Genomic DNA, 16,418 nt, shown 5'->3' on the forward strand with positions numbered 1-16,418 from the left:
GAGAGAGAGAGAGAGAGAGAGAGAGAGAGAGAGAGAGAGAATAACTAAATTCCAAACCCCTGTCCTGACAGTCCTCTCCCAAACTTATGTCAACTTGCAGAACCCCTTCATTACGAACTGTTCTGGCCACATGGAGCCCCGCCCACAAGCTTTGATTGACACCTGAGGCTCGCCGTTCACCTGTGGGACATTTTGAATACTTCGAGGGGAAAACATTCTGAATTTAATTAGCGCTCTTTTTTCATTTGAAATTCGCAATAATTCTGAATGAAGGATAAATTATTGGATTTCAGACAAAAAAGACCACAGAATCGTAAAAAAAAAAAACTCTCTATGCAATTTTTCCGCACCTCACTGTTTCTCTGTCGCTACCCAGTTTTTTTTTCTATCTCACATTCGGTTCACACATGCGCGTACACACACACACACACACACACACACACACACACACACACACATTCATACACGTCCCAGATAAATCTGGTTGTGGATGCTGTGAATCCAGATGAATGCTCAGCTCATAAAGTGTGTGTTTGAAAGCCATCCATCATGGAGATGTCAGAAAGAAAAGAGCAGAAAGAACCCTCTCTGAGTGAATGTATGTGTGTGTGTGTGTGTGTGTGTGTGTGTGTCCATTGCTTTGGCTCATGAGTGCTGCTGGTTTGCAAGAGCATTTAGTGGACATTGCTAAAACGAACTACAAAGCGTACATCTTTAATTTGGTTGAAACATGTTGAAGCTATTAAGGTAGCAATAAGGAAATAATCACAGTTTTTCTTTTATTTCCTGCATGTAATACACTTGAGTTCACCATACACATTAACATAAATAGCCTACATGATATAATAATCAAACCTGTATGCCTTTATTTTAAAAAGTGTTTGTTGTCAAAGTATACTATACCTATATTCTTTGTTGTTTTCCATTAAGTGAAAGTCAGTTGCTTTGGACCCATTGACATATATAGGCAGAGTATAAATACAGTTCCTCAAATATCTTCTTTTGTGAAGATATTTCCCTTTTGGAACGAGATGATGGTGAGTAAATTAATTTTCACTTTTGGAAGAACTATTTTACTCAGAATATGCTAGTAAATTTCCCAAATAATTACAAAGAAATGGCAAGTAACAAATTAAATGGAAAAGGGAAAGACTGAAATAGTATTTCCTCAGAATACATACTCCAATAATCTTTCATTTACAACTTCACAAAACTTCAATATTTTTTTAAAGCACACAAACTGACAGTCAACAATACCTTTAGAGCATTTATTAATGTAGCTATATAATGTTAATGCATTTTTTAACATTTGCATTAACAATTTCTTTAAATTAAAATTCACAAACATATTAACAATAGAAACAATTATAAATTAACATTAGCCTAGATTAATAAATACTGCAAAACATGCTGTTCATTAGCCTACTACAAGCCTATGATAGGCTACCTAATGCTAATGCTAATGCTCCCTTACTGAACCTCACTGTAAAATGTTGCCATTGTTTTCCAGTGTCCGTAACTAGCACCATTATCCCTTAAATCCCTCAGTAGCCTCATGTTGGTACAACTTCACAAAACTTCAATATTTTTTTAAAGCACACAAACTGACAGTCAACAATACCTTTAGAGCATTTATTAATGTAGCTATATAATGTTAATGCATTTTTTAACATTTGCATTAACAATTTCTTTAAATTAAAATTCACAGACATATATAAAATTAACAATAGAAACAATTATAAATTAACATTAGCCTAGATTAATAAATACTGCAAAACATGCTGTTCATTAGCCTACTACAAGCCTATGATAGGCTACCTAATGCTAATGCTAATGCTCCCTTACTGAACCTCACTGTAAAATGTTGCCATTGTTTTCCAGTGTCCGTAACTAGCACCATTATCCCTTAAATCCCTCAGTAGCCTCATGTTGGATGTCAGCACACATACTCCAGACAACAAACAACATTAATAGAAAATCCTATAAACACCTTCAAACCAGTCGAAGAGTCCATAAACTGCGCTACAAGTTTATGTCACCACCTAATGTAACTTAAAACTGACAGTTAACTCTGTAAACAGACGAAAACAGCTTGGAGGGGAAAACAACTATAGCTACTAAAAGAAAATAGGACTAAAACTAAACCCCCAAAAAGTGACAAAACATGAAATGAACGGACTGGAAGTGAGTGGAGATGGATGAGACATAGGAGGAGACAGCGATGCCTCGGGCTATGCTGAGAGACGGTGTGTGTGTATGTATAAATGTGTGTAGGGCAGGTGGGACAGCAGGGAGACTGGTGGCTCAACAGCTTGCTCCACCCTGAGGGCCCAGCGTGCTGGGAGGAGCAGGGGCTGTAGCCGAGGCCTCTGCCAACGAGAGGGGCAGTAAGACTGGTGGCAGCTGGTCCGCGCTCCCTCCCCTCCCACCGGCAGGCAGCAGGCAGGGTGAGAAGGTCAAAAGCCAGTCGTTAGGAAGACAAAGAGAGGCACAGCGACACACTGCATAATCGCCTTTTATTGAGTGCCTCTGACACGATTCACGGCGAGGCTGACACTGACGCCACACACGCGCAAAGCACACACACTCGCAGGACCATGTACGCACAGATATAGGCCCGCATGAAGAGAAAAAAAACACAACGTAGATGTAGGCATAGTAAGGTTACAGTTAAGCAAAATGATCAACCTGGGGGTGATTAAGGAGTAATAATTACCATCAAGTGTCCCAACAAAAGTTATTCTCCAGGCCAAAGAAGTCAGACTTTCTCAATGGTTCCTGCAGCTGCCCCCCTCAAACATGCACCCCTTACTCGTCTGCCCCGTCTCATCTGCCATTAAAGCGAAACAGAGCCACGCACTCAACCATCAGAGCAGCGGTTCTGCGCTCCACATGCCACAGATCTGCCATCCCCTCCGGCACACACAGTGTCAGTCTACTTTCCATGTATGACCATCACATCTGCCTGATGATGGCTTTACCTGCAAACCTGTTAGCAATGGATTGTGTATGTTTGGTTATGTTTTATATAACATCCTGTAATCGTCCAAAGACTGCCATTTATGTTTATTTTATTGATCCAGATAAGAATATCATGTTATTTAAATGCAAAATAAATGGATAATAGATAACAAAATAGATAACAAAATACTTTTAAATAATAAAAAAAAAAATTGAAATTATATTAAATCATTAAAATATATTACTGTTAAATAGTAAAACAATTTTATATAATAATTATGATATTTGTAAAAATATATACATTTCATTTTAATATTAAAAACATATGTCTTTATTAAAATGTTTATTATTATAAAATTGATATCTTTTTTATTGTATAAAAAAATGTCTGTTATAAAAAGTGTTTGTTGTTCATACAAGTCAGTGGAGTCTGGTGTTGTTTTGGACCTCACTAACTTTCTTTGTATAGATCAATAAAACAGTTTATTTTATTGATCTAGATAAGAATATTGTGTTATTTAAATCTAAAATAAATGCAAAAGTAGATATTTATATTACAATTATATCTAAATATTAGATACTATAAAAATGTTTAATGTTAAATTGCAAAATAATGATACATAATAATGGTAATAACTATAAAAACAATAACAACAACAATATAAATCTCATTTTGAAAAAAGTGCAACAAATGTTATTCTTTAGGATAAACAACTTGAGATTAAAATAATATTAAATCAATTACATTAAAAAATTTATATAAATATCAAAGCATAAAATCCTATTATATTGTTATAAAATGTTAGTACATTTCATAAAATTAAAGTATAATAATAATAATAATAATAATAATAACATATTTAGCTATTTAATATAAAACAAAACTTGTTTAGTTTGTGGATTATTTTGGATTAGATGGGGGAACCCAGGCAGTACTGTTTTGTGTTACTGATAAAGCTCATCAAGACAGACATAATGTGGAAATAGTAAATGGCCATGGTGAAGCATTTACAAGACCACAATCTTTGCATCACATCAAACAGGGTCCAGTCAAACACACACATCGAGAGGAGCACTTCCGATTGCGGCTCATTTCTCCACAGCGTGGTGTGTTAAACTCTCTCCATCTCTTCACTCAATGGAGCGTAGCTCATCTGAACACTGAGCAATAATGAGGCACAGAGATGCACTTGTGTGTCTGTGAACCAAAGCGAGTGAGTGAGAGAGCCCTGCAAGAGGAGGGGGAGAGAGAGGCTATCCATTTCCTCCCTGGGGCAACTTCTCTTTGGCTCTTTGTTGCTGAAATGCTCCCAACGAGCAGGTTACACTAAAGCCTGCTCTATTGTCTTAAACAGCTGTGCGTTGCATGCTCTCTCTCTCTCTTTCTCTCTCTCTCGCTCATCTTTTTTTCAGGATCCTCAATCAGGGGCAGTTTCTGAGATCTCTAAAAGCAAACGCCTGTGGCAGTGCTCCCCCTTACCCAAACACACACAGAGATCTGCTTCTGTTTACAGTGTCCCACGGTAGGGGGTCTTTCCTGATTCAACTGCTTTCTGATACTCCATATAGAGTATGCAGATAAATAGACTCATATTACCATACATTGCAGATTACTAATAAAAACAACAAGAAAAACGACAACAATAAGAAGCCTAGAAAGATGAAAAATAATAATTATAGCTGATTGTATGCTGAATTAGAATAATGTGAAAAAGATGTTCTGTTCACTGGCATCTAAAAACAAATGTCTAACTGCATTGATCTGTCTTGTATATTTCAACATACAGACTGCTAAAATTATTCAGAAAAATGTATGTGTATTACAGTACAGTGGTCTTTTGTAAATTGATCTCAGTGTGGCAGAGTGCTCGTTTTGAAGGCTTATTTAATCATGTTGTGAAACTGTAAATCTATCAGTTGGATATTTGTGGCGACAAATACTGTAAATATGTGTGTATCTGCATTCAGGAGAAATACCTGTAATCTGATAATACTGAAAACTCTGATATGAATCAATTAGGGGAGACAGGAAAGGGAAGCGTTAGTACCAAAGTTACTATTTGTGTGTGTGTGTGCTATATGTCTCAAATGTTTTATAATATTCCATATTTATCTTCGGCAAATGAAAGTGGTTTAGAAAGCTGCAATGTATGCCTAAACTATATAAATTAACATCAGCTATAAACAGTGCTGTTGTTACAAACTAACACTGGTGGATTGCAATACTATAAAAAAATGTAGAAATTTACAATTTTGTGAATTATTCTATAATTTGTTGTGGTTTTCAAATGTACTTGTTAATAAACTAATAATCACATATGCCATCACAACCCATCACTTTCATTTCTAGAGGTTTAATTCAAATGGTAAACAAATAGAAAAACGTTTTTATTCTGAGCAGCACATGAAATTGGAAACAATAATTCAAATGCATGTCTTAAAAGTCTTGATCAGTAGGGTTTCTTGTTTAATTTGATATATATATATATATATATCCTCCACACAAGTTTACATGTTTAAATATCATAGAAATATAGTGAGCAGGGTTAAAAAAAACTTTATAATGTGTTCTTTTTACAGAATAGGTCAGTGCAAAAATCCATTATGACTAAAATACTTTTTACTTTCTTACCCAAAATGTTTTTTTTATTTTTACGCAGAAATTTACACGTTCTACTGTCAGTTCAAGACGGTTATGCACATGTATAGTGAATTCACTACCCAACAAAAAAGAAAGAAAGAAAGAAAGAAAGAAAGAAAGAAAGAAAGAAAGAAAGAAAGAAAGAAAGAAAGAAAGAAAGAAAACAAAAAAGAAAGAAAGAAAGAAAGAAAGAAAGAAAGAAAGAAAGAAAGAAAGAAAGAAAGAAAGAAAGCAAAAGGCGCAGATGACGCACCATGTAAACTAAATTAAAAGGAGTTCTATTACAGCCCAAGAATAATAAGCAAGAACAACAAGCAGAAAAACAAAGAAAAGCCATAAAGGACATTAGGCGCTGAGCTTTATATAACATTTGAGTGAATATTTCATGGGCAGAGAGATAGAGAGAGACTCTAAACTTTCATTAAGCAGGGTATTTCGCTGGGAGGGAATTTCGGCGCCTTTCACTTTTTCTTGGCTTTTATTGCAATAATACAGATAGGGCCTATCTCTCTGGCTCCCAGCCCCTCCTCATTCAGCCCATTTCCTTCCTTCAGCCCGTCTCTCTCACTCTATGCTTTTTAAAATATAGTAATAAAAACATACTAGATCCTTTTTAAATGCACTATTACTTATCATGGTCTTTTCATATCGTAGCATCACAGGTGTTTTAAAGCCGCTATAAAAGTGCGTCATTTATTATTCAAAAGCAGCGTCGTCTTTTTGCATATTATCTGAGCGCTTTTATACTGCGGGCTGCCAGACTCCCATTTAAAATGTTCGGCAGAATTGATAACGGCAGACACGCGCAATAAAAACAGCGCCGGGGGCAGGGTGGCACGCGCGCCCGCTCATATGCAGATCCCGGTAATTACTCCAACAATTCGCCAGCCATTCCTTTATTCGCTCTTTGAGCGAGGGATTTCACGCTTTTAATTCAGTTTTCATCAATCTATTGATTCCCGGCTGCTAAATTGTTTGCACGGGTCAAAGATAAGAAGAGGGTCCGAGATCTCCTCCAGCACTCTGCCAGGTGAAACCGTTTGTGTCCCTCACAAAATCGGGATGTTTATGAGTGCATTTAATACCCACCTCCCAAAAAAGAAAATATTAAATTATGGTTTCATTCAGACCAGAACTTTTCATTGATGTAGGCATACAAAATTGTACAAATTCACATTTAAAGCGCTTTTGGAACAACTTTTGAAACAAAACATAAGCCTAATATTTTTATTGCACATACTAATAATAGGCTATCTATAAAGCCTATACTTCTTACGACAGGCTATATTTTTAGGCTTTATTTTTTTACATGCATGAACAGCGATTTATTTTATTACTGAAGTAAGATAACATGAACACTGGATGCATCCCATCTATCTATCTATCTATCTATCTATCTATCTATCTATCTATCTATCTATCTATCTATCTATCTATCTATCTATCTATCTATCTATCATCTAATGAGAGGAAAACATGTGGCATGATAAAAGCAAACAGGCTCAGAGCGAAACAGTGACCATGGGTCAACGACGGGAATAACGTAAGCGTTTTCAGCCACTGGACGAGGGCCGAACTCCCGGGGGAACGAGGCATTTTAGCGTCAGCACTCACTAATGGTCTATTAAAATATCAACTACTTCAAAGTAAACGGATTTGCTCCACACCAGCTCCCACCCCTGAAGCTAATCAAACGCGGCGGCCAGGCCAAAAGAGCATAATCATTTTTACGTGGCAGATTACAAGGAACCACTTAGATCCGCTGTCAGAAGATCGGGTGTCCCAACACTCTCGATTAAATAAACGCGAGGGAGTGCAGCTCTCCAAGCGCCAACAGTGCAGGCTCCTTTAGGCGCACAGCTGTGAAACTGACGGTTTCCGGATGCAACCACTAAAGAGCATCTGAAAGTCATTGAAATGATGCTGGGCCTATAAAGGACTCAATCCAGTAACGTTTTAGAAAATATTTAACAGAAACTAAATTATTTACGTTGGTTTAAGAACACTTTAAAAAGTAAGCTGATGTCTGCATTATAACAAAATTAGTAACTTGTGAGTTTTAGGTAGTCTTGCGTGTCCAATGTTTAATGTTACCATTATTGTCGAATGATAGCCTACTCTATATCGGACATGAATACACCGTCCCTAAATCGATTTAGCGAGACTTCAGTGAATACTTTTCAGTCTATCTTCCGTTTATTTTTATACCTTTTAGTGTGAATACCCTTCAGACTACATGCTTAATATTCGTAACATTGAGAAGTTAAAAAGCGCTTCAATTAACATGGTTTATGAAAATAAATCAGAATTTTAATGATTCTATCAAAAATAGGAATCCTAAACGTATTACTATTAGGCTATTATTATAATAATATTATTATTATTTTTATTAACCTTTATGTTGTATTTTGTCTTGATGCGATGCAGCCTAATGAACAATACTTTCCAACTGCCCCATGGACAAAAATAAATAAAAAGGATATTTAATTAGTTTTTTTCCAATAAAGACGAGAACGACTCTAAAGTTGATTGACATATTAGAAAAAAAGGTTGAGGGCAGCTTTGAGGTTTAAAGCACACTTCCAGTTGCTGGAGGCTATATATAAATTCGATATTTTTTTTCTTAAAGCGTGAATTGATCATAAATTTCTGATTTTAATATATGCCGATTAGTGTTTCTAATCCAGAAAGATTATTAAAATGTTAAAGTCATCTAATTATACATTCCTCATCTCATCTGATGAAACTACTAACTACAAACTACTTTTTTCTACACAAAAGGTCCATATGGTATATAATACAATTGATGAGCACTTTATTTTCCATACTCTATTAAATACTCAAGTTTTTAAAAAGCCAGTGATGACGTGCTAATGTCAGCATGTCCATAATAAAGAGATACTTGACCAATTCAGAAATTGGGGACTAAACGATCTGCATTTTAAAGAATGATGTCACACAACACGTTCTGTTTTGTGGCTTGTAACAAAATGAAAGCCAATAAGGAGAAAGAGATTGAGCACTGTCCAATCAGAGAAGAGAAGAGCTCAACGAGTTCCGCGTAGGGATCCAGTGGAGAGAGAGAGTGCCAGAAATCTGCCAAGTCCTTGTGCCAAAAACTTTTCACCCACAGACGAATGCGTCCAAACCATCCTAAATCAAGAATTGAATCTCGAGGAGTAATACATCACAAAGTAGCTATTACTAGGGATTCCCTTACTCATAGATCTTGAGTTTTCCATAGTACAATTCCAGGGCAGTCCGAAATTGTCTGTGGAATAAACTCACTGGAAAGCTTCGGGTGGTGAGGATGGACCGAGCCCCAAGCTCTAGCCCAAGTGGCACCAGTCAAACATCACAACCTACCCAACATGAACCCATCAGCTTCGGCATTGACCAGATTCTCAGCGGCACCGATCAAGAGCCACAGCAGATCTCGACCAGGAATAACTCCGAGAGCAACAGCAGCGGCAGCGCGAGCGGAGGCAGTTACCATCTCGGCAGCCCAACAGGAGCGAGCGCAACGCCGTACACACTAACCGGCACTTTTCACGGCATCGCGGCTCCATATGAGGAGTCCAGTCCATACGGAGTGAACTTGACCCTTGCACACGGAGGAGTGATTAGAGTCCCGGCTCACAGGCCCCTGGCCGCGGCCGTGCCTCCACCCATGGCCAGCGCGGTGCCCGGTCTTGGGAGCCTCAGTTTTCCCTGGATGGAGAGCAGCCAGCGCTTCGCAAAAGACAGGTTTGCAGGTAAACAAATAGTCTTATTCTTTCGATCTGTTCATTTTTCTAACAACATCCTCGTGGTTGAAGTGATCAGAATCAGGAAATGGTGAATTGTCTGAGAAAACAAAAATCACTCAAGTTCACATTTGCGTCTTATGTAGCCTAACAAAAACACAAACATAACAGCAAAAAGTCCAAACTCTATGTGAATTATGTTTGAAAACATTTGTAGTTTAAACGTCGGTGGTCTGTGGATTTTTGACAGTAAAAGTCAAGCAGACTTACAACGTATGAAATGTAAATCATACACATTTCTAAGACTATAGTGTTTTTTTTTCTTGTTTTAAATATGTTTATTTTGAATTCTGTTTTGCCCCTGGCCGCGGCCGTGCCTCCACCCATGGCCAGCGCGGTGCCCGGTCTTGGGAGCCTCAGTTTTCCCTGGATGGAGAGCAGCCAGCGCTTCGCAAAAGACAGGTTTGCAGGTAAACAAATAGTCTTATTCTTTCGATCTGTTCATTTTTCTAACAACATCCTCGTGGTTGAAGTGATCAGAATCAGGAAATGGTGAATTGTCTGAGAAAACAAAAATCACTCAAGTTCACATTTGCGTCTTATGTAGCCTAACAAAAACACAAACATAACAGCAAAAAGTCCAAACTCTATGTGAATTATGTTTGAAAACATTTGTAGTTTAAACGTCGGTGGTCTGTGGATTTTTGACAGTAAAAGTCAAGCAGACTTACAACGTATGAAATGCAAATCATACACATTTCTAAGACTATAGTGTTTTTTTTTCTTGTTTTAAATATGTTTATTTTGAATTCTGTTTTGTTTTTTTTATAGGACGGCATAATTATGAGAGAAGAACTAAAACAACAACAACAAAACATTTGAGCTATTGTTGGTGGCACGCTATAATAACAGTACTTTAGCAATAACTTTAGGCCTTATTTTATATTATATATAAATAAAGGCCTTATATTTAGGCCTTATATTATGTGATGCTTTAGTTAGCCTATCATTAAAGTAGCCTACATTTAAATAATTAGACTATATGTTTTATTATAGCCTATTCATATGAACGCACCACGGATTACTTAAATAGAGTAGCCTAGCCTATATTTAAAAATGTCTTTGCGAGTTATCGCAATTAAAATCTATTCCCCAAAATAGCATAATGCACTTTTAATCATTTGCCTTTTTAGTTGTGCAAATTACGATGCTGTTGCATGTGTGCTCGTGAAAGAATCACAAGGATGAATTGGTGGAGGTTTCAACAATAAATATTAGACAGTATATCTGGGAAACTTGATCCTGCTGTTTGCATAAAGAGCCGGCAGATGAATGGATGCTGCGGAGGAGCTCGTTTTAGTTTTATTTGACCTTGAAGAGCGTGAAACACCTGTGCCGGTTATGGGCGAAATTAAATGAAAAGGCCGATAGAAAGTCAACACCTCAAAAAGCTCAGCTTAGGTCAACGTGTCTGTTAACAGCACGAGCAAAACAATTTTTTTTTGTTTGCATGATTTTGCTTTATATTTGAGCCTATTGGACATATGCAATTTTTAACACATATCTGAATAATTGTGTAATAACTGAAATCATCGCGTTTTTTTAGATTAACCAGATTTAATTGGATATACAGGCTTATTTTTATTATTATTTTTTGTTTTTCAAATATGAATTGAACATCTACCAAGCGGGCTACATAAATACAGACATAAATGAGTATTGTTTTATTTAGTTTAACCGCTCTTTTGCATACGAATGTAAACTCTTACAATTCAGAGCTGTCACATAGATCACCAGCTTTCTTTATTCTGGGGTAAATGCGAACGCTGTGCCATTAGAAAGACATATCAATATTTCACCAGCTTTAATTATTGCCACCTATAGCTGCGGTAACAGGCGCTCTCTGCTGCTCTGTGTGTTTTGGGTAATAAATAAACGAACAATATAGGTAATTACTGTCATTAGGAGAACAGCTGCTGTTTGTATTTGATGCAACATTAATAGGATATGTTTTGTGTGATTTTATTGTACAGCTTATATGTAACCTGAGTAACAGGCCTCTCAACAAATCCTAAGAGCATCAGCAATCCATCTATTTATGAGGGTTTTCAGTATTTATCAATCAATAATATAAAGTCTAACTTGACATCTAAAAGGTATAGTGCATGAAGGCATGGAGTAATTTATAATGATGAGGAACAGAGTTTTCCTTTGACTCAGCAAGAGTCAGAAACTTGGGCTGATTAACGCAGCACACAATTACACAAACCTTTAAGTGAAAGCTGGTTTAATGTGCAAAAAGCATTTTACTTCCTAACAGTCCTTCATTTTCTTTGTCAATTATTAAATGGAAAAAAAGCTTGATTCTAAAATTGTGTAGTGCATCCAGTTTTTTTGTACAGTTTAAATGCATTTGAAAATATACTCTAGTACTGCAAAAGCAACAGAAATATTTTACAGTGTAGGTATACGAAATACTAGGTATTTTATATTCAAAAAATCACAATATTAACAAAAAAGATTTTAAATCTTGAATAGGCAGATTCCAATTTTGCCTGAAAAATGATTTAGTGTGACAGAAGGAGGTCAATAAACTGTGTGTCAGACTCTTCATGGCTTACTTCATCTCTCACTGGCTTTTCCTTCTTTATTCATACTACAGCAGCCCTGACGCCTTTCACTGTGGCTCGGCGTATTGGTCACCCATACCAGAACCGCACACCACCTAAGAGAAAGAAGCCCCGTACGTCTTTCTCCCGAGTGCAGATCTGTGAGCTGGAGAAGCGCTTCCACAGACAAAAATACCTGGCCAGCGCTGAACGAGCAGCTATGGCTAAAACTCTGAAAATGACAGACGCCCAGGTCAAAACCTGGTTTCAAAACCGCAGGACCAAGTGGAGGTGAGACACAGAAAGAAAGGTTGATATATTCTAATGGAAAATGTAGAAATGTTGAGAAAAATGGTGAAAAATTCAAGTGTGATCTCACATCAACAAAGGCACAAGAACACCGCAATTTCACTAGACTATATTTCCCATGCATATCTTTTTTTCTAAACGTTTGTCTGGACATTGATAATGTCCAATAGTACACTGTGAAATAGGTGCCCTGATTGTTTTAAAACTGTAACATGGTTTTACCCAGAGTTGTAAACAGGCAACAGAAATGATTGGAGTGACAGAAAGATTTACTTGATAAAATTTCATGGCTGGACATAAAATCATGAAACAGAAAGAAATGCATATTTTAACTGCCCTATTTAAAATAAATTAAATATATTTATTATATATATATGTATATATATATATATACTAACCACATTAGTGTCTGTAATGACCTGAAATCCCTTTTCAGATTTGACCTACTAACGGCCATAATACCTGTAAGAATTAATGGGGAAATAATGGTGTTGTCAAGAAGAAATATGAATTATTAATTAAGGCAAACACACTAAGGACATGCCACACTTTGGAGAAGAGGAGGGGCTGCTTGAACATTACACAAATGTAATGTCTAAATAAACTGGATATTTACCTCCATGAATCAATTACATCTCCACAACAATTTACAAAATTTCACTTAAATGAATTATATCTAAATCTATATAATGGCAAAATATTCACACAATTAATGATTTTTTCCTCAAAGATGACCATATCTTCTTGTAGCTTTGCTGTAGTTCATTTCACCCTGTAATTCATTGTTTGTACTGGAAACTGAATATCTTCAGCAAATGTGCACATGAGCAAATTTTTGGCAAATGTAAAACTTCTACTCCTCTAATTTTCTCTATATCATCTCATGTCAGACGGCAGACGGCGGAAGAGAGGGAGGCAGAGCGTCAGCAGGCCAACCGGCTGATGATTCAACTCCAGCACGATGCCTTTCAGAAGTCTTTGACTGATTCAGTTTCAACAGACCCGCTCTGCATCCACAACTCATCACTCTTCGCCCTGCAGAACATTCAGCCTTGGACGAGCGAGGAGAGCGGCAAGCTTGGGGGAGTGACTGCGCTCGTATGAGTACCAGAACTCAAGAAGCAAATGACATTCTCCTTTTTTTTCGATGGACTGGGATGTTGGCTGACCTTATCTCCGTCCTAAAAGACTATTCCATTCCACAAAAAAGCGAGGAACTAATATTGGCCATCCAACAGTGAGCAAACCCATTCAAATAAAATGGTTCTGCATCGTACGAGCCTCTGCAGAATAAATGAAGTCTGTTTTCTGTGGTGTGTCTGTGCGTACAGAGACTTTTATCCCCATCAGGGTCAGTTTCATTGACAAAATGACTTATAGAATGGAACAGGCCATCTCAGTTGACCCTTTTACAGATCCTCTGATCTTCTCCTCCATCCTTTCATTTGTCCTTCTGCCCCCCCTGTGTAATTTCTCCACCACTCAGAGCTGTAGAATACAGGATTAATGCAGAAGAGGGAAGTAACGATGACTTACTTATTTATAATGTGAGCTGCACGACCTAAAATGCCCCCAATCTGGCCATTTGTGAAAATAAAAGGACATAAAGATGCACAAATAGACACACACTTTTCCCTTTTTGTCAGGCTGGGTATGCATATTTTTCGTCTTTTTGGGGTTCAAAAGATAACCAGCTACTTTAGTTTTTTTAATTTTATGAAACTGCATCCTGATTATTTGAGGAATCGCATGAAGCGTTCAAAAGAGAGGCGTATGACGTTGTACGGGGTGGTTGCAATTTATTTTATCGGTTAGATTTATTCAGCAGTGACTCCAAACGCCGCTCAGAAACTCCTCAGAATCATGCTTCGATGGTTGAATGTTGTGTGTCAGAGGGAAAGAACAATTTCAGAAGAAACAAGGGTTTGTTAGATGATGTAGGTGTGCTGTTGCATCCCAAACTCTGTATTATACTTTGTATTTGATAAATATGTAAATAACAAACAAAAAGTAATAAACATTCTGTTTTGGCATTAACACAAAAGGTGTGCTATTGCTTAATTTGTTATTGCCCTAATGAAGAGAGGGAGGCAGAGCGTCAGCAGGCCAACCGGCTGATGATTCAACTCCAGCACGATGCCTTTCAGAAGTCTTTGACTGATTCAGTTTCAACAGACCCGCTCTGCATCCACAACTCATCACTCTTCGCCCTGCAGAACATTCAGCCTTGGACGAGCGAGGAGAGCGGCAAGCTTGGGGGAGTGACTGCGCTCGTATGAGTACCAGAACTCAAGAAGCAAATGACATTCTCCTTTTTTTTCGATGGACTGGGATGTTGGCTGACCTTATCTCCGTCCTAAAAGACTATTCCATTCCACAAAAAAGCGAGGAACTAATATTGGCCATCCAACAGTGAGCAAACCCATTCAAATAAAATGGTTCTGCGTCATACGAGCCTCTGCAGAATAAATGAAGTCTGTTTTCTGTGGTGTGTCTGTGCGTACAGAGACTTTTATCCCCATCAGGGTCAGTTTCATTGACAAAATGACTTATAGAATGGAACAGGCCATCTCAGTTGACCCTTTTACAGATCCTCTGATCTTCTCCTCCATCCTTTCATTCGTCCTTCTGCCCCCCCTGTGTAATTTCTCCACCACTCAGAGCTGTAGAATACAGGATTAATGCAGAAGAGGGAAGTAACGATGACTTACTTATTTATAATGTGAGCTCCACGACCTAAAATGCCCCCAATCTGGCCATTTGTGAAAATAAAAGGACATAAAGATGCACAAATAGACACACACTTTTCCCTTTTTGTCAGGCTGGGTATGCATATTTTTCGTCTTTTTGGGGTTCAAAAGATAACCAGCTACTTTAGTTTTTTTAATTTTATGAAACTGCATCCTGATTATTTGAGGAATCGCATGAAGCGTTCAAAAGAGAGGCGTATGACGTTGTACGGGGTGGTTGCAATTTATTTTATCGGTTAGATTTATTCAGCAGTGACTCCAAACGCCGCTCAGAAACTCCTCAGAATCATGCTTCGATGGTTGAATGTTGTGTGTCAGAGGGAAAGAACAATTTCAGAAGAAACAAGGGTTTGTTAGATGATGTAGGTGTGCTGTTGCATCCCAAACTCTGTATTATACTTTGTATTTGATAAATATGTAAATAACAAACAAAAAGTAATAAACATTCTGTTTTGGCATTAACACAAAAGGTGTGCTATTGCTTAATTTGTTATTGCCCTAATGGTTTTCTTTTTAGAAGAGGCATTTTCCAAATCCCTAAGCAGCACTCTTCTCTGGAGTAATGTGTTGCTTTCAGAGGTCCTACCACCGTTCTACACAACTTGATCGACAAATAAACACTGAGTCCTGGTAGTTGCTTGCAGTCGATTATGCCTGCCACAGCAAAGAAGCACTTATGTCCTCAAGCAGATAAATGCGGGATCCTGTGGGACCATAAAAAATGCCTTTATGCTCACAGCAACCAACTCCCTCCTCCCAAAGTGCTGACTCTCAGGAATTGACCTGTTTTAAAGGCCTGGGTGGGGGGTAAATGGAGGGGTGTCCAATATAAAGTGATTTAACAGACTCCTTACATTATGATGCTGTCGAAGCCTCAGCAGGGTGAACCTGTGGAGCTCCGCCACAGCGCTTTGTGGACAGATGGTTAGTGGTGACCGGTGCCAGGGCCTCTTTGACTGGAGAGGGTGAGATGATGTGTACGGTTGAGTCGGGGTCATCTGAGAAAGCCTTCGGTAATATAGACTCAATGCTCAAGATAATTTACACAGGAAGTATTCCTGGCTCCTTTCCACATCTACAGCAATGGCATCACTTCTACGGTTGCTCAACTATACAGTGATTTGTAAAGCGTGGTGTTTTATCGCCCTCTGCTGGCTATTACGTGCAAGTGGTCAACTACAGAGCCACAAACTCGGAACGAAAAATGGAATATATTAAACGTCTAAAAGATTAAAAATAAATGTAAGATATTTCCGCCAAAATCAGTATTGTATCTGGTCGGTATTGAAAAGTCCGAAATGCGATATCCGCCGAGTTATTATTCTGTCATGTTTTCTCCCTTTTTTTCCAAAACGCCACAAACGCAAGTCTCCCTTCTCTGCAGAATGCGATAGGCTATATC

The 16,418-nt window shown here is 37.8% G+C and overlaps 1 protein-coding gene across 1 annotated transcript; it reads left to right on the forward strand.

The window, feature by feature from the left end:
- Window positions 1–8,895: 8,895 nt before the first annotated feature.
- On the forward strand, window positions 8,896–13,379 carry LOC107552047 (T-cell leukemia homeobox protein 3-like). The gene is made up of 3 exons (XM_016233850.1): window positions 8,896–9,357; window positions 12,011–12,248; window positions 13,157–13,379. The coding sequence occupies exons 1-3, from the start codon at window positions 8,913–8,915 to the stop codon at window positions 13,368–13,370; spliced, it is 897 nt and encodes a 298-aa protein (XP_016089336.1). The 5' UTR covers window positions 8,896–8,912; the 3' UTR covers window positions 13,371–13,379.
- Window positions 13,380–16,418: the final 3,039 nt, after the last annotated feature.

The sequence above is a fragment of the Sinocyclocheilus grahami genome, unplaced genomic scaffold (assembly GCF_001515645.1).
Source record: "Sinocyclocheilus grahami isolate Dianchi unplaced genomic scaffold, SAMN03320097.WGS_v1.1 scaffold440.1, whole genome shotgun sequence".
NCBI classification, from domain to species: Eukaryota; Metazoa; Chordata; class Actinopteri; order Cypriniformes; family Cyprinidae; genus Sinocyclocheilus; species Sinocyclocheilus grahami.

Excerpts from the sequence above, each read along its gene's own strand:
- LOC107552047 (XM_016233850.1), top strand. The coding sequence starts at position 8,913 with ATGGACCGAGCCCCAAGCTCTAGCCCAAGTGGCACCAGTCAAACATCA. Across the intron at positions 9,358-12,010 it reads CGCAAAAGACAGGTTTGCAG|CAGCCCTGACGCCTTTCACT; the intron begins GTAAACAAATAG and ends TTCATACTACAG. Across the intron at positions 12,249-13,156 it reads AACCGCAGGACCAAGTGGAG|ACGGCAGACGGCGGAAGAGA; the intron begins GTGAGACACAGA and ends ATCTCATGTCAG.